At 37.1% G+C, this 27,904-nt stretch overlaps 2 protein-coding genes across 2 annotated transcripts in view; both read left to right on the forward strand.

Moving 5' to 3' along the window:
* LOC306861172 (conserved oligomeric Golgi complex subunit 5-like) overlaps positions 1-11,157 on the forward strand; it is a 76,551-nt gene extending 65,394 nt beyond the window's left edge. Inside the window, exons 18-22 of the mRNA XM_079403305.1 lie at positions 2,527-2,764; positions 3,692-3,768; positions 7,269-7,395; positions 7,775-7,854; positions 8,644-11,157. Coding sequence (XP_079259431.1) covers positions 2,527-2,764; positions 3,692-3,768; positions 7,269-7,395; positions 7,775-7,854; positions 8,644-8,806 — 685 coding nt within the window. The 3' untranslated portion in view covers positions 8,807-11,157. The remainder of the gene's footprint in view (positions 1-2,526; positions 2,765-3,691; positions 3,769-7,268; positions 7,396-7,774; positions 7,855-8,643) is intronic.
* Positions 11,158-12,292: 1,135 nt separating this feature from the next.
* LOC306861174 (transcription factor E2F7-like) lies at positions 12,293-26,626 on the forward strand. Its single transcript, XM_079403307.1, has 13 exons — positions 12,293-12,574; positions 13,192-13,290; positions 13,375-13,662; positions 13,844-13,994; positions 15,146-15,367; positions 18,644-18,802; positions 18,883-19,020; positions 20,375-20,533; positions 20,631-20,700; positions 22,076-22,394; positions 22,997-23,168; positions 24,170-24,492; positions 25,534-26,626. The coding sequence occupies exons 2-13, from the start codon at positions 13,192-13,194 to the stop codon at positions 25,681-25,683; spliced, it is 2,250 nt and encodes a 749-aa protein (XP_079259433.1). The 5' UTR covers positions 12,293-12,574; the 3' UTR covers positions 25,684-26,626.
* Positions 26,627-27,904: the final 1,278 nt, after the last annotated feature.

Below are 27,904 nucleotides of genomic sequence, written 5' to 3' on the forward strand. Positions count from 1 at the left end.
AGACATGGCAGATATTTAGGCCAAAGTGGGCGAAGATAAAAATCTTTGTCATCATTCTATCTTTCTTATTAAAAAATAAGAACAAAGATACAAATTACAAATACACATAATATACAAATAAAACAAACAGTGCTTTATTTTCAGGTACAATAGGTGTATTTAGCAGAGCATTCAATGAAATTGAATGAACAAATATAAAAATAAAACACTACATAGACTGATTCCTAAAGCATCTGTATTAAAGTCTTTCAGTCAAGAATGAGTGATTTTTCTCTTTGCGTTTTGTTGTTTTGTTAACGTTAAATTAATAGTTCCCTCAAAAATAAATATTCTGTCAATTGTCATAATGTTTTATTTTTATACCATCATTTACTCAAAAGTTGTTTTAAACCTGAATGAGTTTCTTTCTTCTGCTGAACATAAATGCTATTTTGAAGAAGGTGGAAAACCAAACAGTTGCTGGTCCTCAGTGACTTCCACAGGATTGTTCTTTCCTGCTATCAAAGTCAATGTGAACCAGCAACTGTTTGGTTACCCTCATTCTTCAAAATATCTTATTTTGGGTTCAGCACAAGAAATTAATAGAGGTTTGGGACAACATGTGAGTGAGTAAATAATGACAGAAATGAAATTTTAGGGTGAACTATCCCTTTAATGACAGTCGACAGCATGTTTAGTGTCCTGTCCCTTTAAGAGCTGCACGCATCTAATATACAGGCACGCATCAGTTTCTCTCTTAACTATTTACTTTCATTTTAGAGATAACCAACTGAGTCTGTATGTAAACCTTGTGTGTTTTGACAGTATTAGCGCAAAAAATAAGTTAGTTGAGTAATCAGGCGCTCGCACTGTTAGACAGGCGTTTTAGTGCGCGTGCATCAGGTGTATGCACTCAGAAAAAGCGCACGACAGACCAGCGTGCAAATTAAACATTTAACCAGCAAGGCTTGTGTGCAAATAATGTACTTTTGCGATCGCGAATAAGTGCAGTGTCCTGTCAGAGTAACTCTACTGCTGTATGTCGTGTTGTACAGTAAATAGAGACGGAGGCGCCAGAACTGTATTTGATATAATGTGTGCTGTAGCACGATACTACGATATTTCTTCAAAAGCAGATCGTGGAGACATTTTTATCATCCACGATCAAAAATCGTCATATCGCACACCCCTAAGCCCAGCCAAGTCCAGCGGTCTCGCCACTGGGGCTGAAACTTTCTCTGCCTTTTCTTTTCGTATTCCCTTTCGCTTTCCCTCAATTCCTCTGGTGATTTTCTCTTCCTTGCCTTCTCTTTTTTACCCGGTGTTTGGCCGGGTGATGTGGGTTTCAGAAACATGTAGCCTAGCTTAATAGTAGCTATAGGTAGGTGCTGAGCAGCAGTGTGCAGTTTGCGCGCGTAACCGCGGGAGCGAGCAAGGCGGTGGCGGTGCAGACGGAGCGTGAAAGGCTGTCGGGATCACGTAACGTGTTAGCGGTGGTTACCGAGACGATTTAACAGAAATCAAAACACAGAACCACAGGTAATTAATGTGAAATTAGACTTTTTTTAATCGAGGCATTATTTTTACTGGCCCCACCGGGCTAGTGGTTGGAGCGATCTGGTGGCCCTGACGGTTTTAAAAGGTTTTAAAAGTACGTCCGGGCCACCGGGCCAATTATATTGTCGACCCCAGTATAGAGATGGTTTTTTCCAGAAACACCCCCAGTTTCACCCTGTCAGCAGCAGCCGCACAAAAGAGTTTTCCTTTGGAGATGAGCTAAAAGGGTGAATCTCACAAAATCAATGTCTGAATCATGTCAGTCCAAAATGAAAAGAAATAAATATAAAAAATATGTATTGCATATAATTGAAGTACCATTTATGGTACATTTTTGTGAAAACACATATTAAAACTATATTTTATGAAATTATTCCTATATCATGGTTGTGTTTATAATAGTGCCTCTGATGTATGCTGATTTTTTTTTTATTATTAAAAATGAGCAATCTATTATTGCAGTGGTTCTCAAACCTGCCCTGCAAATTTTGTATTTTGTCTCTCATCTATCACACCTGATTCAACTCATCAGCTCATTAGTGGAGACTGCAAGACCTGAAGTGGGTGTGTCAGATATAGGGAGATATACAAAATGTACAATGCTGGGGGTACTTCATGGAGAGGTTTGAAAACCACCGTATTATAGTATTTGTACTCCAATATAGTAAATCATTTAGTCATTTAGCAGACGCTTTTATCCAAAGCGACGTACAAATTAGGACAACAGAAGCAATCAATTGTAGTATTAAAAATCCAATTGTAGTACCCAAAAATGACCTCCTATATGTGTAAGGAAAATTGTCACTTGCTAAAAGGCATTAACACGACCTTCCTTTTCTGACATTGTGTGTGTGTGTATTTCAGCAGTTCCAGTCGCTTCACATTTATGATATTGATTATGTGACAAAGGAAATCAATGTGTTGCTTGTGGCTGTAGTCTATGCTTACAAGATTACAGTACACTATTCTTGTGTGTGTGTGTACCCCCAGTCCTGTACCAGCAGGTGGCCGTCCGGATGTGGCATGCTCTCTGTACATGCGTGAGCTGCAGGGCTTCATTGCACGAGTAATGAACGACTACTTCCGCCCGCTGCATTGTCTGGACTTCCTTTACGATAGTACAGAGATCATTGCCCAGCGCGCCATCACCCTCTTCATCCGCCACGCCAGCCTCTTGCGCCCACTCGGAGAGGGAGGGAAGATGAGGTTGGCGGCCGACTTTGCTCAGGTGAGAAAAATGAGGGTCATCTCTTTTATTTAATCTGTGCGCTCACTAATTTTCTATTGTCCATGAATCACAGAGTAATTGGGAACTAGGACTGTTATCTATCTTCCAAATCTTCCAAAGTCTTCTGATTTCATTCATTAGCTTTCTGTGATAGAAAAATAGCTCAATTTAAGCATTTATCCATTAAAAAAATCACTGTAGCTCTCAAAACAAATATATTGTACCTTTACACCAACTAATTAATTGAAAATTGTGTCATCATTAACTCACCCTCATGTTGTTTAAAATCCACATTCAGATTTCTTTCGTCAATTAAACAATGTAAATGGGAACTGTGGCTATCAAACTCCAAAATGATAAATAAAATAAAAAACACCATAAAAATCGTTCTTCTGAAGTCTTCTGATGTTGTTCATTAGCTTTCTGTGAGAAACAAGCAAAATAAAAACATTAATTCACTGAAAGTTCAATGTAGATATATGGTCCCTTGAGACCAAATAATTAATTCAAAAGTAAAAATTCTGTCATTTACTCACCTTCATATTGTTTCAAATCCATATTTAACTTCTTTTCAACCATGAAACACAAAGTAAATTGGAAATAGGGATGTCGAGCTCCAAAATAACAACAAAAACACCATAATCGTATTTCTTTAGTCTTTAGATATGTCTCACTTTCGGTGAGAAACAGCAAAATTCAAGCATTAATTTCTGATCACTCACTGTAGCTCTTAAATACATGGCGTCTTTAGACTTGTTACATTAAGTCTGACGTCACAAGATGCAATGACATTTGAGGTAATTGACATCCAACCTCATGCAAAGTGTCTACATGCATCATGTTTAAGTTTTATAGTCAAGTTCTTGTGTGTCTAGAAAACAATGACTCTTTGCATCTGAGTGAACATCTCATGTGCATGTGTTACAGATGGAGTTGGCCGTGGCTCCTCTCTGCAGACGGGTTTCAGACCTGGGGAAAGCGTACCGTCTCTTGCGATCTTTTAGGTGAGTCTTTATTTACAGTCTGGATGCTGTCAGGTGACTTTATCTTCCTGTCCTCAAATGACTGCAAGCAGCTCCTGATGTCTCACACTCAGTAATTTTGTGTCTATTTTTCCACACAAATGTTCTCAATTTGTGTTATCCTTTGTCCCCGTCCTTCCCCCGCTGAGACAAAGAGGTCGCCTGGAGTCTTCCCTCTGAAAATTGCTGTTAATTAACAGTGAGAGAGAGAGAGAAAGGAAGGTTATTAATGGAGATGCTCGTCTGATTAGCTGAGGAGAAGTCAGTGTCAAATTATCTGTCCGGATAATGCTCTAATGCTCACCTTCCGTTGCTTCTTTGTTGTTTTTGTTTGACTCATGACAGCTCCACGTTCTTGGTCTTGATTTATCGGTGCACGTTATTCCAAATAAAAAAAGTTTCTGCTGTAATCTTTCATCAGAATGTAATATCTTGTTCCACCATTTAAACCGCTTACATGTTTTTTCTGTTTCAAACTCTTTGCAAAGCTGCATTATATATAAATGTGAACAGTGACGTGCTAATGTTTAGTCCAAAAATGATTTTTTGGACCTGAAAGGAAGTTGGAATTTATGTTTTTATAGTACAATGAACTGGTGTCTCATAAACAACTTAAGTGTGAAGTGAAGTGAAATTCAGCCAAGTATGGTGACCCATACTCGGAATTCGTGCTCTGCATTTAACCCATCCAACGTGCACACACACAGCAGTGAACACACACACACACACCATGAACACAAACCCGGAGCAGTGGGCAGCCATTTTAACCCCCAACTGCCCGGGGAGCAGTTGGGGGTTCGGTGCCTTGCTCAAGGGCACCTCAGTCGTGGTATTGAGGGTGGAGAGAGCGCTGTACATTCACTCCCCCCACCTACAATTCCTGCCGGCCAGAGACTCGAACCCGCAACCTTTGGATCACGAGTCCAACTCTCTAACCATTAGGCCACGACTTCCCCAGGTCTCATGACATGCTGTTTTTTGGATGCTTTTATGTAGGCCTAAGTGGTCCCTAGTACTGTATCTGAAGTCTCGTTCCCGAAATTCAGCCTTGGTGCAGAATTTCAGCCACTACGAGCCAGTCCCAAAATGAGCTTTCCTTAGGACGAGCCATTTCTGTGTCTGTAGCTTTAAATGATAATGATGAGGAGAGAGGTGGGGCAAGGTGGAGGGTGGGTGTGTGTCCTGCAGCTTGCGTCCATGGTACCATGCGCTAATGTTGACAGTGGATGTATCGCAATGGCTCGTAGACACGCAGTCGTTCCCATATACACACCCAGAATCTGATCCGGATGGAGAAGCACCAGATGAAGAAGTTGCAACTCAGCGGCTACAGCAGGACGTCTCCGAATGGTTAGTTTAAAATATTGTGTCTGGATACGGTCAGTGTTTCCCACACATAGACTTTACCTGGGCGGACTGCAACAATATCCACCGCCCGCTGCCATCAGCTCCCGCTTCTCACACCCACGAGCGCGACTTTAGAACAATATTTAGTAACTTTCAGACCCTTTAGGCAGCTTTTTCCCATAACGGGTACATACTAACAAACCTAGCGACTTAAAAAAATAAAAACCTTATCATTCAGTTGGAAGATGTCTCCAGTACTGCCCCGCGAGCGCGAGGTCTCTTTCCCGGCGCAGTGTCGCCTCTCTCGGCGTCTGTTCTGAGCAGCGAGCGGCAGAGAAGCAACGCTTTCAGTTTGCCTTAAAGCAGCAGACTCATCAATAAATCATTTACAAAACAGTGTTTACAAGCACTTGTCGCTTACTGACTGTTTGGACTTTTAAATATGAACATAATTTGTCTGTTAATATGCGCAGTTTATTACTCAGACGCAAAACAGTGATTTGCTCGTTTGCAAGCCATGATGTCTCTGGAGAAAAAAAAAAATTGTACTCGCCTCGCACGGTCGTAGCTCATTTTCTCATGGGCGGGCAAAGCAGAGAAAGGGGAAGTAACCATTTCTAGCCACTGGGGGACCATAGTCAAGCTAAGGGAACTCATATTAATGTTAAAAAACCTCATAAAGTGAAATTTTCATGCCATGGGACCTTTAACATTCAAGTTTGATTAAGGCAGCATGCATTCTCCATACTTCCTCCAGGCAATCTAATAAACACCAGTGAGGTCTCGCAGGATAGCTAATCAAATTAAAGCGCTGCCATCTATGCCAGCTCTGGGAGCGACTGCCGTGCCTGGATCCCTCATGAGCAAGGCCTGATTCCCCACTAGCAACTTTATTTTACTCAGTGAGCATGTGTGTAAGCATGCAAAATTATGTCTGACAACCACAGGGGAAAGATATTATTACAAGAGAGCCCTAAGATAGAGATATAAATATTAATATGGAGATATTTGTCTTGTTTGATCACTGTTGAGGGACCGCAGACAGCAAGTGATGAAATTTCTGACCCGAACCGAAGTGCAACTTGGTTTGTTTTTCATACTCGTAAGCTAGTTTGATTAAATATAGCCTCTCAGCTAATAGAGTACAGGGACATAGTAACCCTCTAGACATGTGTGTTTATATTTGGAGCTGATTCATGAAGTATCTTGTGATTCTTGTTAGCTTTCCTCTTTTGACTTGGGTTGCATATGAAAAGGATGTTTGCTATGGAAATATCAGTACTACTATTACTATTGTAGAGGCTTCTGTCTTCTGCATTCTTGTTAGTGTACCCTTTTATTGCTGGTTGAGCAAAACTGGTTACACTATTACTTACAGCGCCTTTACTTACCCAAGCAATCAGATGCATGTTTTTGGCAGGTGAATGATAAAATGCACAGACTTGCATTGTTTTCAATTCATGAAAATAGTGATGGAATTAAAATGATTTAAAATAAGATTCATCGTAAAATAAGATACACTTTGTGATCTCATTATATTGCATCTGTACTTACCACAGCCTTTACTTACCTACAGCAAGTGATTGGATGTGTGATTTCCGGCTGGTGAATGATAACACGTTTGCATGCATAGATTTGCATCGTTTTCCACTTTTTTTTTTTTTTTTTATAAAACTCATAAACAGATTCACTTTACAATCTCATTATACTGTATTCAAGAACTGCATAAGTTGTATTTACCGCAGCTTGTTGAGAAGAGATTATTGGTTGGTTGAGAGTATGATTTTTGGTTGGTGAGGAGAAAATACGTATAAAAAAAGCATAGGCTTGCATTGTTTTCCATTTATGAAAATAGTGGTGCAGTTAAAATGATTCAATCTTATATTGTATTCAAGCACTGCACTGGCACAAAAATAAATCTAATATTAGACTAAAACTGGGACATTTTTAAAGTTACTGAAAAATTGTCATATGAGCTCCACTTTAACATGTCACAGACATTTGGTGAATTTTATTTGACGTTTTTTTTCATATGCACCTACCTTTCAAATCTTCAGTGTTCATTTCTGGCTCTAAATTACACCCAGATTGTGATTCCCGGTGAATATGAATATATTTGTCTGTCTCTGTTTCAGACCACTGCTGTTTCAAACGAGTGAGCACATCGCTAGCAGTCAAGCGCTGGGAGATTTGATTCCATACAGCACCATATTGCATTTCCTGTTCACTCGTGCCCCGGCTGAACTCAAATCACCACATCAGGTACACACACACACAGTCGCACTAATGTGTATAGATGGAAACCTCTTGGTTATAGATCCTCAAGGATTGAGGTTTTAGGTTCTGGTGTTAGTGAGGAAAAGGTTTTTGAGGTCAGATCCTGTTTATTATGCCCTTGAGCGGGGCAATTCACCTCAAGTTGCCCCATCGCGACTGTCCCTGTGATTGACCTACTGTAAGCTGCTTTAGATAAAAGCTTCTGCTAAATGACACATTACATTTTGAGAGCGCTCGGACTAGAAAAGATGAAGATATTTTTAGCCATTTTATAAAATGAGGGTTCTCTAAAATAGCTTTAGCATGGGTGGATTTGTAGAGCTCTCGTGTACCACTAATACTGCTTGCTTTCCCTTATAAACAGAGAGCGGAGTGGTCAATTTCTCGCTATTCTCAATGGCTGGATGACCATCCATCAGAAAAGGACCGTCTCACTCTTATTAGGTAAGATCTAAGGCTCAAAATTGCAGCTCAAATTCACCATTGCCACCACTTTTACAATAAACCTTGCCAGTGACACCCTCTGGTCTAACGCCAGTTTGCTCTAATTTAGTTGGTAGTTTCGTTTTCAACTCTTTAACCCATCAAAATAGAAATGTCAGGCTTCCCAAAATCACAGAAAACCTGGAAATATCAAGGAATTTTAAAACAAAAATAAATATTAAAAACACCGCATTCCTGTGAAAATAAATTACTGTATAATGGTTTATATATAAAGTTGATGCAATGCATATAGTTTGATATACTAGTTGCCCATTATATTAGTTGATGCTATGCATATATTTATGTATTCAGTTACAAATATTTATAGTCACTATGAAAATATCCATGATATTTCTATGGCTTTTAAAGATTGTATTTATTTCCATGACGTTTCCAAACCCGGAAATCAGTTTTAAAATTCCATATTTCCAGGTTTTACATTATTGTTGGATTCTTGACTGTGATTTCCATATATAGAAAATTCACAGACATTTCTTAAGTAACTATAATTTTTTTGATTTTATGCTCAACTCTAAAATTTTACATTGGCAAGAAATTGCATTTTATGAGTGCAAAGTTCCTAAAAGTTCTATTCATAGAAAACTCATGGTAATAATTTAGTAGTTCAGACCAGAACTGAACTTCTCTGTGCAACATCAGCATCCTCTAGTGGTGCTTTGGAGAAAATACAGCAGCCTTTCTTTGATGAGCAAAAGTAGGTAATTAAAATGTGACTTTCCTTTGTTGCAGGGGGGCGCTGGAGGCATATGTGCAGTCTGTCCGAGCTAGGCAGGGGAAGGAGTTTGCCCCGGTGTATCCCATCATGCTCCAGCTGCTGCAGAAGGCCACAAGCATCTCAGGATCTGCAAACAGAGCCCTTTCTCATCAGAATAATTTAGACAATTCATCGTAACAATACAATTGTCTTCACCAAAATAATCTTTATTATATTTCATTACATTATGATTATTTTGCTGAATTCGGAAATTAATGTGTATAGGTTTATGATATATTTTTATGGGTTGTTTGATTACTACTGGCTTTAATAAGAATCCCTTACCTTTGCTGGGTGCAGCAGAGTGCAAAATTATTACTGAACACATTATGTAAATGCTGATCTTATGCCTTCATCACAGGTTTTGATTTATTACTATAACCTTTATATACAGGTGCATCTCAATAAATTCATGTCGTGGAAAAGTTCATTTTTTCTTGTAACTTATTTCAAAAAGTGAAACTTTCATATATTTTAGATTCATTACATGTAAAACATTTCAAAAGTTTTATGGTTTTAATTTTGATGATTAGAGCTTACAGCTCATGAAAGTCAAAAATCAGTATCTCAAAATATTAGAATATTTACATTTGAGTTTCAATTAATGACTATTCATCCCTACAGCATAAATTCCGGGTATCTTTTGTTCTTTGAAACCACAATAATGGGGAAGACTGCTGACATATCGATCACAAGTGCAGTACGGAGTACCTCAAGGCTCAGTACTAGGGCCGTTACTTTTCACACTTTACATGTTACCCTTGGGAGATATTATCAGGAGACACAGTGTTAGCTTTCACTGTTATGCTGATGATACTCAGCTCTATATTTCATCGCGGCCCGGTGAAACGCCAAATTGAGAAACTAACAGAATGCATAGTCGATATAAAAAAACTGGATGACGAGTAACTTCTTACTGCTAAATTCTGAAAAAACAGAGGTGTTAATTATCAGACCTAAAAACCCCACATGTAATAACCTAGAACACTATCTAACACTTGACGGCTGCTCTGTCAATTCTTCTTCATCAGTTAGGAACCTAGGTGTGTTGTTTGATAGCAATCTTTCATTTGAAAGCCATGTTTCTAGCATCTGTAAAACATATCTAAATTGCGACCTATGCTCTCAACGTGGGTGGTTGTTCTGCACGCTTGATCAACAAACTATAGTTGGTCCAAAATGCAGCAGCTAGAGTCCTTACTAGAACCAGGAAGTACGACCATATTAGCCCGGTTCTGTCAACACTGCATTGGCTCCCTATCAAACATCGTATAGATTTTAAAATCTTGTTAATTACTTCTAAAGCCTTGAATGGCTTAGCTCCTCAGTACTTGAGCGAGCTCTTATCACATTATAGTCCTCCACGTCTGCTGCGTTCTCAAAACTCTGGCCATTTGATAATACCTAGAATATCAAAATCGACTGCGGGTGGCAGATCCTTTTCCTATTTAGCACCCAAACTCTGGAACAATCTACCTAATACTGCTTGGCAGACACACTAAAGACACATTTCTTTAACCTGGCTTACACATAACACACTAATACACTTCTATTATTCAAATCCGTTAAAGGATTGTTAGGCTGCATTAATTAGATCAACCGGATCCGTGTCCGGTTCAGATGGTGGATAAGCGCCGGGAGATGATGTATGTGGCCCTGTTCGTCGGCGGAGGCCGGACACCTGGATGAGCCCGGGGACATATCACCAGTCACCGTAGCCACCTGATCCGGTCCGTATCCAGCCCAGATGGTCACTGCAGTCACCAGATCCAATCAGATTCAGCTTTATGGAGATGCTGATTTCATTTTCCAGCAGGACTTGGCACCTGCCCACACTGCCAAAGGTACCAAAAGCTGGTTCAATGACCATGGTGTTACTGTGCTTGATTGGCCAGCAAACTCGCCTGACCTGAACCCCATAGAGAATCTATGGGATATTGTCAAGAGGAAGATGAGAGACACCAGACCCAACAATGCAGATGACCTGAAGGCCTCTATCAAAGCAACCTAGGCTTCCATACCACCTCAGCAGTGCCACAGGCTGATCACCTCCATGCCACGCCGCATTGATGCAGCAATTCATGCAAAAGGAGGTCCAACCAAGTATTGAGTACATATACAGTAAATGAACATACTTTCCAGAAGGCCAACAATTCACTAAAAATGTTTTTTTATTGGTCTTATGAAGTATTCTAATTTGTTGAGATAGTGAATTGGTGGATTTTTGTTAAATGTGAGCCTAAATCATCACAATTAAAAGAACCAAAGACTTAAACTACTTCAGTCTGTGTGCATTGAATTTATTTAATACGTGAGTTTCACAATTTGAGTTGAATTACTGAAATAAATGAACTTTTCCACGACATTCTAATTTATTGAGATGCACCTGTATCTGACGGGTTATCTTATAATTATAGCAGAAAAATTGTTTGGATATTTTTTTATTGCATTTTTTGCAATGACACTTACTATAAAATTAATTCAATGACACCTGGGCATTTTAATTGTGATTTAACTGTCCAAATACTAACCTTTGTTGTGCTAGTAGATATTCAAAAGAGTAAAAGGAATATGACGTTACGTTGAAAAAGGACATGTATTTATCATACAATATTAAGTAACAATAGATGGCATTTTTGAGATCCTTTATGTCAGAAGCATGTTAAGTAATAGTTGAGAGTCGTAGCATTGGTTAATAATATTACATAACAGGCTATTAGCTGTATTACTGTATGCCTGGTTAATATTATGCTGCCTCTTAATATTCGGCTGTTTCTGATTCAGTTCTTCTTCCTGTCTGTGAATCAAAGGTCTTTCCTTTGCCACCAGGGGCCACTTCAGACAATCTTCAGAGACAAGAGATCCTCTTTTCATGTCTATCTCCATCTTACACTCTTTCACAATGTTTTATTTTACCTACATGGCACAATCCCAGATTTTATTGTTTAATATGTGCAGTCTGTGGGCTTACCATGTTACTGTTGCTCTAAAACATTAATTCAACTTATTTCTCAGCAGTTTTGCATAATCATGCAAATGTGATTCATCCACTTGACTAACCTCTCCTTGAAAGATTTGGGATTAAACGGGTTAAGAGGGAAATACAACAAACTTAAGTGAAAACATACACTATGAAAGCTATATATTGATATGATTTTACAGTTATATAACTTAACTTACTCATATTTAGTTTTAGGTGTGCATACATGCATATTTGACTGATACATATCGGTTTTATTTAGTTTATACAGGTTCATTAGTTAGATCTATTCTATTATTAGATATATATTATTCTATTTCTGTGTTTATGTCGTTGAAAGTACGCTTATGTGGGGGTAGTGTGTGGGGTATCTTCTCATATTACACTCTTTCCCGCGACAAAACCCTCAGTCGCGCCAAAACCCCACCTGTGTCACTCACCTTTGTTCCTGCCTGAGCTTGTCATTACAATCTGTCAGGAGACACTCGGCAATTATTTAATGTCAATTAATCACCTGTTATAATTAATTCTGTCCCCGCTGAGTTACAACGGCGCCTTTAAAACTTCAATGAAGATCAATGAAGAGCGCGCCTACTGCCCCGCCAACAAACCCCCACAGGCTTGGTCAGAACGCGTCTCTGATTGGCTACGACTGTCGCTGTGAGGCATTTCCTCCTCGCTCGGCCAATCACCGTCGATATATTTGCAAAACGGCGACGTGATTGGCTGAGGCAGGGTGTAACTCTTCAGAGCGCCAGAAAACAAGCTTTAGCGGGTGATTCTGACCAGCGGCGCGACTGAAATAAGAAGATCTTCTCATTTAGACACAAAATTATGTTCATTTAAGGAGGAAAAGGAAGGATCAACTTTACAAAGGATTTATTTACGTCTTTAGGATTTTTCTATTCCAAGGACGGAACTTTAAGGTAAGAATATAAGGTTAAATCTGACTTGCATGATCTAATATATATATATATATATATATATATATATATATATATATATAATAATTTAAATTATTCTCCTTAAACTCAAGTCTGACATTCACTGACAGTAATCAGAAAAAGAGAGGATTTATATTGAAGGATTTTTAAAATCATAAGCATGCTGCTGAGCTCCTTCGATATAATGTAAAATAAAATATTGTGACAATCATATCAATATAAGTTACTTTAAAAGTTTAATCATCATATTGTTTATTCTGAGAATCTGATTGGTTTGGATATTTGCGCCAAAATCTTGCCACCATACTCAGATCTTGATCATTAGTCATTAAATCATATGATTCTTACTTAATATTGATATCATTTCATATAATAACGCAGTGTTTTTTACTAGAAGTATTTGAATACGTTTTGGCAACATAAGTAACAAACATCAATAATACTTTACACATCAGTTTATTTATATTCAGATATATACTATTACATTTTTGGTATTATATGTTAACAAGTTAATATTAACAGTGTCGTTCATATGTACTAACAAAATTCAATAAACATAAAATGTGCTAGTTTTGACTGATTCATTTTTCTGTTTTTAGATGGAGATGAAGTGTTTAACTTTGAAGGATTTGCTTAGTGTGAGGACACTAGTGAATAAGACCGGCTCAGATGATACTGGCAACATGAATGACCAGAAAGTAAGAGATCTAAATGTAATAAAGCATTATTATATGATGATGCATCTCCTCCCGCATTAGATTTTAACTCATACCTGATTTCAGGAGAACATCTGCATGGACAGAAGGAAAATGACCCCACTGAAGTGTGAGTCTGTGAACGGACACAAGAGCGTTTCCAGCCCAGATATCACCCATATAACCCCCATCAAACACACAGAGAGGGTCCATCCGGACCCCTGGACCCCGACAGCCAACCTGAAGATGCTGATCAGCGCCGCCAGCCCAGATATCCGTGACAGAGAGATGAAGAAAACCCTCTTCAGACCCATTGAAAATGAAGAGAAGGCTATAGAGGAGGATGAAGAGGAAGAACTCGACGACTCATGCCAGGTATCAAAGTCTAAATCAATGTATTGTTTGGAAACTTAAGGCACTTTTATCAACAGCATTTCATCTTAATATGTTCAATAGTTTTAGCTGGTTTTATCTCTCTTACTTACATTTCACTGCTGGTTATACTCTGTATAATTGTGCATGTGACGAATAAACAAATCTTGAATCTTTATTGCAGTATGAAGCGTTAGACGATACTGAGAAGAGACCCAGCCGTAAACAGAAGAGTTTGGGGCTTTTGTGTCAGAAATTTCTGGCATTGTACCCTGATTACCCAGAAACCCCTGAAAGCATCAGTATTTCTCTGGATGAGGTGGCCACACGCTTGGGTAAGAGAAAATAACTCCTAATCAAATCCCTTATTTCTGTATAAAATACAATGACTAGTGGTTGGATATGGCAGAGAAACATATATATATAGATATATGATACCACACTATTTGATTTAAAGATCATGCAGAACAATTGCTAAAATTATATATATTTACATAGTATTTCAGAAATTAAAAATAAATTATTTGAAAGTGAATTGCATGATAAAATAATAAAAAAAAAACAGATTTATACTTCAAATGGCAACTTGCTTCTGTTATCCTATTATAGTATTTTTCACAAATAAATATGTGTTTGCTGAATGCTGACGGTAGATGAGAAAGTATTATAGCATTAACCAATCTAATTATAGAAAAGCAAACACTATTTTTTGTATACAGTTTGCTTTCTTTGTTTAACAGTTCTTTATAATAATTATTAGACAGAACTGTTAAACAGACATTAAAGTAATGAAAACAGCGAATGAATTATATGGAAAAATAACCTGAACTTCATAAATAAATCTGTAAAAATAAACAGATTTATGCTTTAGATGGCAACTTCTTGATTCTGTCATTTATTAAATTATTAATACATGGAAATAAATGATTTGAAAGAGAACTGCATGAAAAAATACATCTTTAAACAGATTTCTGTATTTATTTTTTAATAATATTTACAAAATTAGTCATAAATTATTTGAAAGTGAATCACATGAAAAATGAGAACTTGATAAAAAAAATATACAGTTTACTTTAACAGTTCTGTGTAATAATTTATTAGACAGAACTGTTAAACTGTGACATTAAACCAATGAAGATGGGAAAAATAATCTGGACTTGATCAAATAAATCTGTAAAAATAAACAAATTTATACTTCAGATGGCAACTTATTGATTCTTATAGTATTTTTTACAAATAAATGTTTGCTGAATGCTGACGGTAGATAGATGAGAACGTATTTAAGTGTATACCAATCTATTTCTAATAATAGCTATAATATTTTTTCATGTACTGGCGTTTACTTTCTTTAACAGTTCTCATGCACAAAATAAAAGTCCTGTACGCCATCAAAATAAAAGTGCTTCCGACACATCGGCCAAACTAAAAATGCTGTTAATTAAAAATTGCAAAATGTCCACAAGTAGTGACTGTCTCTGTGACGCAGGCGTTGAGAGGCGACGGATCTACGACATTGTGAACGTGCTGGAGTCTCTGATGCTGGTGAGCAGAATGGCTAAGAACCTGTACGTGTGGCACGGACGCTCAGCGCTGCCACAGACCCTGCAGGATCTCCATCAGGCGGGTCGTGAGCAGGGCTACCATCTGCAGATGGACCAGAGAGAAGGAAGCAGCCCGCATGCCGCCCACCACATGCAAAACATGCACGGTATGACCAGTGTTGGGTGTAATTAGTTACTGTAATTTAATTACTTTTTCCTTGAAAACGTAAGCTAAGGGTTTATTCTTATTTTTTCTGTAATTAATAATTCTGTAATACTGTGTTTAGACTGTAGAACATTTATATACAATACAAAAGTGGATTTAACATCAAAATTTAAAGTCAAACCTTAAAATGCATGTTTATGTACCCTTCTCACTTTAAATACTGTGGTGAGTTAATGGTAACACTTTAGTGTCCAATTCTCACTGTTAACTAGTTGGTTATTAGCATGAATATTACTGGGATATTGGCTGTTTATTATTACTTTAATTATTACTTGTTCTGCAAGACCTTATTCTAAATCCTTAATCCTACCCAGTTCTTAAATTGAACAACTACTTTACTAAGTATTAATGAGCAGTAATTAGGAGTATATTGAGGCAAAAGTTAATAGTGAGAATTGGACTCTAATCTAAAGTGTGGCCAGAATAATTTATGTAGTTATCTATTATTTATTTGAAAGAATTAAGTATTCGTTATGCATTGCAAAAACAGATTTAAAGACCTGTCTGCCTTGGTTGCATGATCCATATACTGTCATTTGAACGATTCACTATATTGCACAAACCGTTTACATTAAAACCATTGTGACGGTTGCCCCATTAACACCATTATTAGTGTCTCACCCATGTGCTCCATTAATCGGTCACCCGTTAACAGCGTCTCGGGTTTCACAACACTGGTTGCCAGGTCTTTGTGTTGATCTCTGGTAAAGTGCCACGCTCTCACAGACAGGCCGAGGAGGGAAGCTAATTATTTAGAGGAAGAAACAGATGTTTCTGTTTGCTGAGCTCTTGTAACGGTGATTTGATTAAATCACATCACCGTTGACCTTTGTTTGGAGAAACTACACTCAGTAAAAATACACTTCATACGTATCTATAGTGTAATGTAAGCTGTTATGGGTTTAGAATATGTAGTAATATTATTACAAATAAATCTTAATTTAAATGAATAAATTTGGGTTATTATACTTACTAGAGTTATTGTATTTAACTTAAAGGAGACCTATTATGCTCCTTTTTACAAGATGTAAAATAATCTCTGATGTCCACAGAGTGTGTATGTGAAGTTTTAGCTCAGAATACCCCACAGATAAATTTTTAGAGCTTGTAAAAATTGCCACTTTTAGGGTATGAGCCAAAACGCGCTGATTTTGAGTAAGTTGCTTTAAATGCAAATGAGCTGGTGCTCCCGGAGAAGAGGGCGGAGCTTCAAGAGCTCCAGCATTATCAGTGCTAGCCTTTGCAAATAAACATTCCACTATTAATATAAGCCTGTTATGTTTACAGAAAACTACTCTGTTTCAAAGTCAGTCATCTGATTGTACTGTGCATAATACATTTGCATTTATGAATTACACAGACGGGGAGCACGGCAGGATAAAAATAACAACATAGCTGGTCTCATGCTATCACAAGCTTTATAAGTCCCACTTCTGATTATGAGCTCGACAACTTCAAGCGATTGACTCACATTTCTTTCATATGCAACTTTTAACAACCACATACCTATTCACAATCATTCTGATGCACTTGAAGGCAGCATCAGTGAAAACAGGCAGAGACAATGATAGCTTTAGCAATAAGCCTTACAGAGAGCCAAGAAGCTCTTTCAGAAAGGCAATTTGGAAAACAAACGCGTGATACTTACTTTGCCTGGAGCTGACGTTTGTGCACAAAGCGTTGGTATTAATTCCTAAACATTTAGGAGACTTTACAGATTTTTTACGGGATATTTCCTTTGAAAATGAAATTTAAGCACAGTGTCCTCGGCTCAGATGAGAGGAGATTATGGAGACTCCTGTGTTCATTAGTGCATCCCAAAACACAACACTTGTAAAGCCTCTTTGGTGCCGACATTATATACATCTCCAGTAATGGCGGACCGCAGCTTCTCACTCAGGGCTGTGTTTATGCTAATAGGACAGAGAGCGTCACAAATGGGTGGGACTTTTTCCCCTCGGTGACGTGAACAGAGGCAGAATCTGAAACGGCTCGTTCGGAGAGACTGTTCATGATTTATTGGTTTTATAAAAAAATTTGTTGGTTGATTTTTAACATTATAGACTGGTTGTTTTCACACACTGCAGCCATGTATATGCAGCTTATAAAAGTGATTTTTGCATAATAGGTCCCCTTTAAAACCATAACATCTTTACCTGAAATAATAAATAAAAAATACTTATTTCAGTTAGTTGCCAAAGCAGCATTTCTAATTTAACTAAAATAACAAAAAAAAAACATTGAAATAAAATTAATAAAACCTATTTAGAAAAAAAATGAAAATATTAAACTGACAAAAACACAACAAAACTAAAAAAATTAAAAAGAAACAAAATCTAAAAATAAAAATGAGTTAATTTTTATAAAATAATATCATAATAGTAGTAACAATCTTGTGCTTTTTTTTCTATCAGCTCCACAAATTTAGAAATTATGGTGAATATGATAAGTAGTTTTATTAATTCTGACATTTTAGTATGTTTGTGTTAACAAAACAAATTTTACCAAAAAAGCTCTAGTATATAATTTTCCATGCTTCAAATGTAATCAACTTATTTTTAAAATGCACATTAGAAAATATGGATGCTATTTGAAATCTCTGATCTGATGATGAAATAAAAACCCGTCATTCTGTTAAATGAATTAGAATAATGCAGATAAACTTTATAATTGTCCAAGGCAAGTGATTTGAATACACTCAGATGTCTCAAATCTATATCTATTTGTATGGTTGTTTGCTCAGTAGCCAAGTGTTTAATTTCTCTAGATTTGAGCATTTAAATGAATCTCTTTGTGTTTCCTGAGTTTGATGTCTTGATAAAGAAGCTTGCTGCTGTCCTCGTCTGGATCCTCTGATGTGGTTATTGTGTTTGATGGCTTCTTGTCTCATGTGGCTGCTGTCGCCAAGCAACAGCTTTCCTTTCTAACAAAAGCTCATTACCGTCCCGTCATGAGGGCAGGAGTCAGCCAATTCACCGAGCAATCATGCCATTCACCTCAAATTTATTCACTCATCCTTTATTCATGTCTTTTTTAGTGCCACATAGGGCTTCAGAACGTTTGACCGATTCTTGATTGTTGTACGATTTTTAACTAGTAACTATATTTGAATTTAACTATAATTCAACAAAGAACTTTATTTCAGAGACTAATGCATTAATGCCTGGAATGACAGCTTTGACATGTTTTACAGTGTTGATTTATCTCTCTCGTATAGCGGCCTCCAGCAGACGAAAGGATAAATCGCTCCGTATCATGAGCCAGAAGTTTGTCATGCTGTTTCTGGTGTCCAAAACACGGACCGTGACCCTCGATATGGCTGCTAAGATTTTGATCGAAGAGGGTCAGGATGAGTCCAGCCACAGCAAATATAAAAGTAAGACAATTTCAATGTTAAAAATAATATGCATTCCGTTATTGATTAAGTGTAGCTCACAATCTTTTTTGTTTGTTTAGCCAAAGTGCGACGTTTGTATGATATCGCTAATGTCCTGACCAGCCTGAACCTGATCAAGAAACTTCACGTACGAGAGGAAAAGAGTCGTAAACCTGTCTTCAAATGGATCGGACCTGCCGATTTCCACAGCAGCAGCGGTACGTCTTGTTTAACCCTTTAAGACCTGAGGGTAAAATAGGTCATTTTCACATATTTTGTTTATTTGACTGTAAAATTCTAACAGAATGGGCTATTTTCAAGTGCAAAGTGTCATTTTTTTCCAAAAAATGTAAGCTATTGACCATTAACGTTGTTTGGTGAGTTCGTAACCAGAATTTAAATTAAAAAACAGGAATACATTTTGAAAAAAATAGAAAAATCATGATCGAAAGAATCCAAGAATTCAATTATATTACATATATATATATATATATACAAGTCTTTTTGTGGCACTGGGTTGCACAGTTCTCATTCAGGAGGCTTTTTTTTCATACACGCACACATATACACATGCATGCATTTACATGCACGGACACATTATACAGATGCACACACCACATGCAGAAAAGTCTTGCTCAGCCTCCTCCCAAGTCTCATCAAAAATCATCACAATCGTTTTTGTGCTGTTTACTCTTCCTTCGCTATGTTTTTGTTTGTTTCTTTTATTATTTTATGCAATTCAAAACTGCTCTCCTGGAAATCTGCTGTCATTTGCCTGCACAGCGCAAGAAATTACCGTAATAAGCCATATCACCCTGAAGCCCAAGACTGGTTGCCCACTGAAGCTAAGCAGGGTTGAGCTGGTCAGTACCTGGATGGGAGACCTCCGGTGAAAACTAGGTTGCTGTTGGAAGAGGTGTTAGTGAGGCCAGCAGGGGGTGCTCACCCTGTGGTCTGTGTGGGTCCTAACGCCCCAGTATAGTGACGGGGACACTATACTGTCAAAAAGCACCGTCTTTCGGATGAGACATTAAACCGAGGTCCTGACTCTCTGTGGTCATTAAAAATCCCAGGATGTCTTTCGAAAAGAGTAGAGGTGTGACCTCGGCATCCTGGCCAAATTTCCCCATTGGTCTCTGACCATCATGGCCTCCTAATCATCCCCTTACACTGATTGGCTTCATCACTGTCTCCTCTCCACCAGTAAGCTGGTGTGTGGTGGGCGTTCTGGCGCACTATGGCTGCCGTCGCATCATCCAGGTGGATGCTGCACACTGGTGACACCACCCCTCACAATGTAGAGCGCTTTGAGTGCTTAGAAAAGCAGAAAAGCGCTTTATAAATGTAATGAATTATTATTATTATTATTATTACATTGCCAAAAAGTGCATGCTGTCTACTGTCAGGAGCCATTTGAATTATTTTGATTCATTGATTTGGTTGAAGAGTTGCGGTACCATGAATACAGCTTGGTTTTATGTGTCGGCGCCGACACAGTCAGTTTAAAAGAGTTAAACACTTGAAAATTGCTTTTAGTCACTGCAGTGTGATTATTTGTTGCATGTCTTTTAGATTCAGACGATTTGAGAGTCTCAGAAGCTCAGATCAGCACCACCGGGGAACGACGGGAGAAGATGATGCGTCACTCCTCCTTTCAGGTCATTCCTGCACCTCCTGTCAATCAAAGGCGGATAAGCTCCGCCCCCAGTACGCCTCACAGACCTCCTACAGGTGAGAGCTGAGCTGGACACTATCCATAATGTTAGAGTGTCATTTACATTTGTTGGAACTGTAGTTTAGGCAATGTTTTTTGTGTTTGTGTTTTCAGACGAGCCGGTGGATTATTCTAGGAAGAGTGTGAACACAAGCAAAGTGTGTCGACTGCGGTTTGGAGACAGGTGAGTGCACATGTATAGAATTTGTATTTGAAGAAATTGACACATTTCAAACTTTAATCGTTTACAAGCACTGGGGAAAGATCTTGGCTGAACGGTTGTAGGTTCGAACGCGAAGCATAACCATTGTGCCCTTGATTACTAACGATGTTAATTCAGTGTTATTTATGTATTGCACTGAAAAAAAAAATAACTCATGAAAAATGGTGAGATAATACTGAATTAAACATAAATTTTCAAGTGGAAAAACTAGTATTTTCTTATTAAATGTCCTCCAATAATGGTTTTATTTACAACTTTGAAAATGAACTTTTACAGCGCATTATAGTATTTATAATATTTTAAATTAGGTTTTATTTATAGATTTCCAGTTTTCATTTCAATTCTGTTGTGCTTTTGTCATTTTTATTTAATTTATGAATTTTTTTGTATCTCTATTTAGCGTTAATTTATTATGATGTCAGTTTTAGTAATTCTAGTACTTTGACTTAAACTTACTAATTCGAAAATTTCAAAAAATCATTTTTACAGTGTATTGTAGTATTTATAATAACATTTTGAAATAGCTTTTATGTTTAGATTTTCCGTTTTAATTTTTGTTCGATTTTTCTTATTAAAACATGAATATTTTTATTTCATTTCTATTTTAATTTGATTTTCAGTCATTTTGTCATTCTTATTTAGAATATATTAATATTTTGAATCAGCTTTCATTTTTAGATATTCTATTTTAATTTTACTTCGATTTTTAGTCATTTCTTATTAGAGTATATTAATATTTCGAATTTTTGAGTTTTTAATTTTCAGTTTTCATTTCAATTTTTTTTTTTTTTTTTCATTTTTATTAGTTTTTTCGGTAACACTTTACAATAAGGTTCATTAGTTCACATTAGTTAACTACATGAGTTAACATGAACTAAGAATGAACAATACTTCTACAGCATTTATTAATCTTAGTTTTGTTTGTTAACTTTAGTTAATGCACTGTGAACTAACATGAACAAACAATGAACAACTGTTTTTATATTAACTAACATTAACAAATTAATAAAGAGTGTAATAAATATAGTGTTCATTGTTTGTTCATGTTGGTTAATACATTAATGTTAACAAATGACACATTGTAAAGTGTTACCGTTTTTTCAAATCTCTCTAGCTTTTGTTTGTGTGTGTGTGTGTGTGTGAGAGAGAGAGAAAATTAATTTGAACTTAACTTAAACTTATGTATTTCATTTAGTTGTTGCAATAGTCTATTTTTTTTTTAAGTTTCATTTTTTCATCTAGCATTTATATTTTATTTCAATTACCAAAGCTATTTTTAGTGTTAATTAACAACAACAGCACTGATCACTAACTTCTGTGTTCTGTACATTTGTAGTGTTCAGCCCAGTGGAAGTGCTGTAGCGTCGTCTACCGGACTGGCGTCACTAGCAGTCCCTCTTCAGGCTGACGTGCCGTATGCATCACTGCCCGTTTCTGCCCAGTTCTCTCCTCACCCGTTAGCGTACCTGCCCGGTCTGCCACAAACACCCTTGCTCATGGTGTACAGCGGACACTTGCCAGACGCCATCACCCAGAGGTCACCTGTCTCAGGCCACAGGGAGGGACATCTGAAGAAGAGAGAGAGACAAGAGGAAGAGGATGATGATCAGGCAGCTAAACGAAGCAAGCGCTCTGCTTCCATAGAAAGTGAAATGGTGGGTGTTATGAGTCAGATTAAAACTATATGCATATACATATTTTAGCCTATTACTGTGGGATATTTCTGTTGAATACCTCAATTTATTTAATAGCATGTTATTTGTATAGCACCTTTCATACACAAAATGCAGCTCAGAATATACAAAAATTATGACAAATATTTAAGGAAAGAATAATACCAAAAATACTATTAAATGTGCACACGGAACATTTTAACTTTATATATAATTACAAATGTTATATATCTTTACGTTAATGTAAATTAAAATACATTTGTAATTATAAAAACATAGCTGAACAAAAATAAACAATAAATATAAGGCAAAAATAAGACAAAAACAAAAAAAAATTATCAAATAAAAATATTAAAACATTTTGAAATAAGGCAAAATAAGTCTTATTAAAATAAGACCAAAACAAAAAATATAATTAAATAATAGTAATATATATATATATTATTGAGTATATATGAAGATAGATCACTGTAATGCACAGCCTTGAGGGGCTTATTGGTTTTATAATGGCGGCATCTGCAATATTATAAACTGTCATTATGAAACCAGTAATTTGATCTCTATCTTTTGTGAATGTCTCACAGGGTGAGACTGAGAGTCTGAGCTCCAGCTCCAGAAGGTCTCCTATCTGCTCTCGAGAAGGTTCCCCGTGGGACGAGGCCTCGTTTGGGCCGATGAATGAGGAAGATGCAGGAGCACCCGGCCCTAATGACCCCCTGCTCTCCTCTCATTACCTCTATGTTCCCAACACAGCAGGTAGGCTACACAAAAACCTGAGCAGTGAGTGTCATTGGGTATGTTTACATGTGCATAAGAATGCGATTATTTCCAATAATCAGAGTAAGGACTTCATCGCATTATGATGTTTACTTGTCAAGATCAAAGCTCTTCACTCCTGTTTACATACAAGTTCCATTATTCATATTATTCGCTAAGAATTGTGGTTATTTGCCATTATTCACATGTGCCACTGCACAGCACAAATGATGGACTCAGAAAGAGTATAGGTGTGTCACATGGCCACTGTTTTAATTTATTTACATCGACAACTTGAACTCTGTTTCCTTGGTTCCCTAGAAATGCGATGCTTTCTTCCCCGCCTTCGTTTCGAATCTGCGTATGACTAGTGATGTCCGGTTCGCGAACGAATCATTCTATTTAACCGGTTCTTCTAAGTGAATCGGTCAAACCAGTTCACCAGATCGGACTGAATCGTTTGAAACGATTTGCGTCTACAGTAAGCACTCCTCCACAAATTACATCCCCATGCAACGTCCTCCAGAATTTCACATATAAACATATGGTTCATCTTCGTTATGATGCAGTTTTGGGTGTTTCATATTTTATTTACTGAATGCTTCAAGTGCAGTTAATTATTTGTAATGCTATACGTGCAAACAGATGGCGAGGTTATTAAAGCCATGCTCTTTTGTTTGCGTCAAACGGTTGACCACTGCTGTGTGTATCCTGCCGCAAAATGTGGCGAAAAGTCCTACACGACGATAATACATGTGAACATGTCTATACTGCACTTCAGTAATGAGACTAAAATAGGAATACTCCACATGACTTAATTCGATTTGTGTTTACTTCGAGTATGACTTTAGCCGGATTAAGGTAATCAAAAATCTGTTTACATGACCGCTTCTTAATCAGAGTATTGTTTTAATCGTGTTCAAATCTGAATATTGTTGTCCATGTAAACGTTCTCAGTCTTTCTGATTGCATACTCATTCTAATGATTCTAATTTCTGTAGGTCTGAACGGTTTGAACTTCCTCATGTCAGCGGGACACACACAAGGTGGCGTGCCAGCTGTAGCTATGCCGTGTTTTTTGGTGCATTCGCCGCTCATAGCGGGTGCAGCGCCCACCTCTGGCGCTGAGGGGGCTGCCAGCAGCGGTCTGAGTTTCAGCATGCCCACCGTGTTGTCACCGGCTCGTTTTGTGATGGCGGGAGGGGCGTTTGGTGTGGCCGAAACACTGAACGGCCCTGAGCATCATGGACACAGACTACCAGCAGCCACACTCTCGCCACAGGGACCACGAGCACAAGAAAGCCCTCTGCCAGCGCAAACACAGGTCAGTTTACTGCATTCTGCTCTTTAGTGATGCACTGAATTTCCGGTTTCAGGTAAAAATGTCAATTTCTCGCTTTTAATGACTAGAGATCTTTTAGTCTATGTTGTTCTTAGAATGTTCTGGAAAGGTTACTTTAACAGAACCTTCAAAGTTATCTGGTCTTTAATAATATTCTCAAAATATCAGCACAAAATTGTACATCATTCATGGAATATTTTTTAGTTCGAACGTTTTTTAGAATGTTCAGAGAACATACAAAAGTAGCATTCTCATAATGTTTGCATTTAAATTGAGCAAGTTATATATCAACATTCAAACAATAAATGTGGTTTTGACGCTCTTTAATGTGGCGTGACCAATCACTGTAGCACTTCAGTTCGAGCGGCACATATACCGATCATCTCTTCCTCTTTAACTACTAGTTAAGCACAAAATAAACATGGATGAGCATCAGGTGTTCAAAGAAACAAAACAGCTTACTGAAATGAGTAATGTCTCACATAATCGCTCAATCAGTGTTTCAAACATTGAAAGGTGCTGGTAAAATAACGTCTAAACAATGGCATGCACCATTACGTTAACTTCAAAGTCCATAAACGCATAGTTAGGAAAAAGTAATTCTACAGAGGAGGATTTTGATAAACACATGCACTCTATTATATCTATTATATATTATATAACCTGTCATCTTCATTATTTGATGCAAGTTTGAATAAATCTTGTTATTACAGCCACAGTTGAAATGTTTATATCAGAACAACGAATTGGAGTAGAAACCTAATTATATCATTAAAAAAGTTGATATAATATTTTGTGCAATTTAAATATATGCAAATTTAGTGTTGATTATTAAATAAATATAATCAAATAATTTATTGAATCATTATCGAATAAACTTTATTTTCAGTTTTTTACTTTAATTTGATTTTGTAAAAAAAAAAATCATTTTGGTGCGTCATTGCTGTTTAAAAAGATAATAATGTGAAATGGTTGTAGATTTTTTATATAGTGTTTCTGACCTTCTCACTTCTGCTATTTCAGACTCCTGTGACACCAAAGGAAGCGGCAGTGGGGTCCAAATCTTTCTTCGAGACGCCTCGAGCCTTTGGGTCTCTCAGCACCCCACCTGCGGCACGCAAAAGAGGCTCCGCCCAGAGGAGGCTGGACATCGGACACACCTCAGCCAATTAAATTAGCCGCTGCATTTGTGTCATTACGTTTTCATGCTTCTGTGGTGCTAGAGTGGCAAAAACAGAAACAGCATTACACCGCAAAATTTGACTTGAAATAATGACCATTTCCTGTTTAGTAACTAGTGAACATCGGAATAAGAGGGCAGATACTAGTGTGATATTGGAAATAGTCTGTTACACACACTCTTGTGGCTGTGTTTATGTTTTCCCGCCACCACTTTTGATAGTATTTTGGAGTTCTTTTGTCATCCTACCAGTATATTGCCTGATTTTGTTTACCGTTATTATTTATTAAAGTATTCCAGAGGCTAAAACCAACAATCCAGCTTTAGCACTACGTATTTAAAAATGTGAAAATGAATTAAGTCTGGATAGGCTTCTGAGAAAAAACTACACAGATCTGCTCTATAGTATGTTCACTATCTCGCAGGTAAACAGTTTGTACAAGTGCCATATTGGTGAAGCCGACATGCCTTAGAAATATATTTGTTACATGATGCCTTCACCACAGAGAACGAATGAATTCTGAGTGTATTTGGGACAAAGAACAAAATAATGGTTGTAATTTTTGACACTGTTTAAGATTGAGGAGCTACATCTGTGAAACGAATAGGAAACAAAGACATACTTGAATGACCAGTGAATATGATCTGCAGTCACTGGAGCAAAGCAGAAATATCACAGTACTGTACTGTTTTGAAACAAAGTATGTTTACCTATGAACCACAATCCATAGAGCTGTACAGTATTTACAGTTATTTTACTCGTAGCATTGAATATTTTGTATACATGTTCATTTTTGTGTCTTTGTTGGATGTTTAAAGCTGCACTGCTGAATCTGTATGGTGCTTTTGTGTTTGTCAGATGTATTTTCAATCATTTTATGTATGGACACACATGTCATGCATGTATTATACAAAATAAATGTAATATTGTTTTGAAATCTTGCATTTATTCTCATGATTTCATATGGGTGTATGAGCACAGTGCAAAAGGGCTTAATTTTGTGCAAACACAAGATTGCAGCATATACAAAATAAATGATGTGCAAAGACATTTTCCATGATTCTTCTCAGAAACAAAGGGAAAAATCTTTCATAATTTGAGTGATGTTAAAACAAATTATTTATCAGTGCACCTGTATTTAAACACATGGAACCATGGTTTCCCATTAACTTGCTAATAATTGTCTTTTTTTTTTACTTGAAATTAAACACTGCTATAGTAAATGTTGCGCCATATTTTTATTTTTTTTTTAAGGCTGACGTTTCGAGGAAAATTATAAAGATTAAATTTCTCCCTCACAGCTACATTTTCATCCGTGTTAAATTAAATATGGTGTCTTTTTTGTGCATTTAAGACCTATATTTAACAAGAATGGTTAAAAAGTTTATTCAAATTACTGAGTGTGTGCATTAATAGCAATGAGCAGGCCTCAGCAAAGACCCCTAATTAGAAGTGTGTGTGGTCTGTATTAAAGTTTAGTCTAATTTTCAAATCTAGATCAACACCGTATAACGCTTGGGGCATGTCAATGTCCATTAATGCTGTTTACACATAAATAAACCTGGCAACCCATTTTATAATCACAATAAACCCCTTGGCAAACCTGCATTTTGCAATTAACAGGCCAGTAAACCTCAGAAAAGACTATTGAGTTCTCAAAAATAATCATGTCTGAGACCAAAATATGACACAAAATGAACGATACATTGACAGATAAATACCGTAGACTCTGTAAATGTGGCACAAGACGGACTGAATGAGCTGATTACATTCCAGAAGCTCTTTCAAGAAACAGACCCATGCAGGAAACCTCAATAAGCAAATCTTATGTTTTAACTTCTCACACGCGTGCCATTCCTTAGCCTGAGTCCAGTTTTACCATAAAAGGAGGACGGGTAGAATGCTACATCTGTTTTTCATTCCCTCTTTCTTTCCAATCTTGTGCCGTTCACTATTCCTTCATTTGGTGTTATGTGCATTCCAGATGAAGGACTGGAAGATATGAGTGCTGCTGTATTATTCACATAAAACAGCAAAATGTGTTTTTAAAATATTAAATGTTTTTTTCATTTGAACCTAACAAAATTCTTTTTCAGAAATGTTCTGATGGAAAAGAGTGCAAATAAACACTTGGCTTAGTATTCTATGTTTACACGGTGACATTCAATGTCCAAACACTTTCTGGGGTCAATGTTGGTCAGTGTTATTGATGT

The sequence above is a fragment of the Barbus barbus genome (assembly GCF_936440315.1).
Source record: "Barbus barbus genome assembly, chromosome: 42".
Lineage (NCBI taxonomy): Eukaryota > Metazoa > Chordata > Actinopteri > Cypriniformes > Cyprinidae > Barbus > Barbus barbus.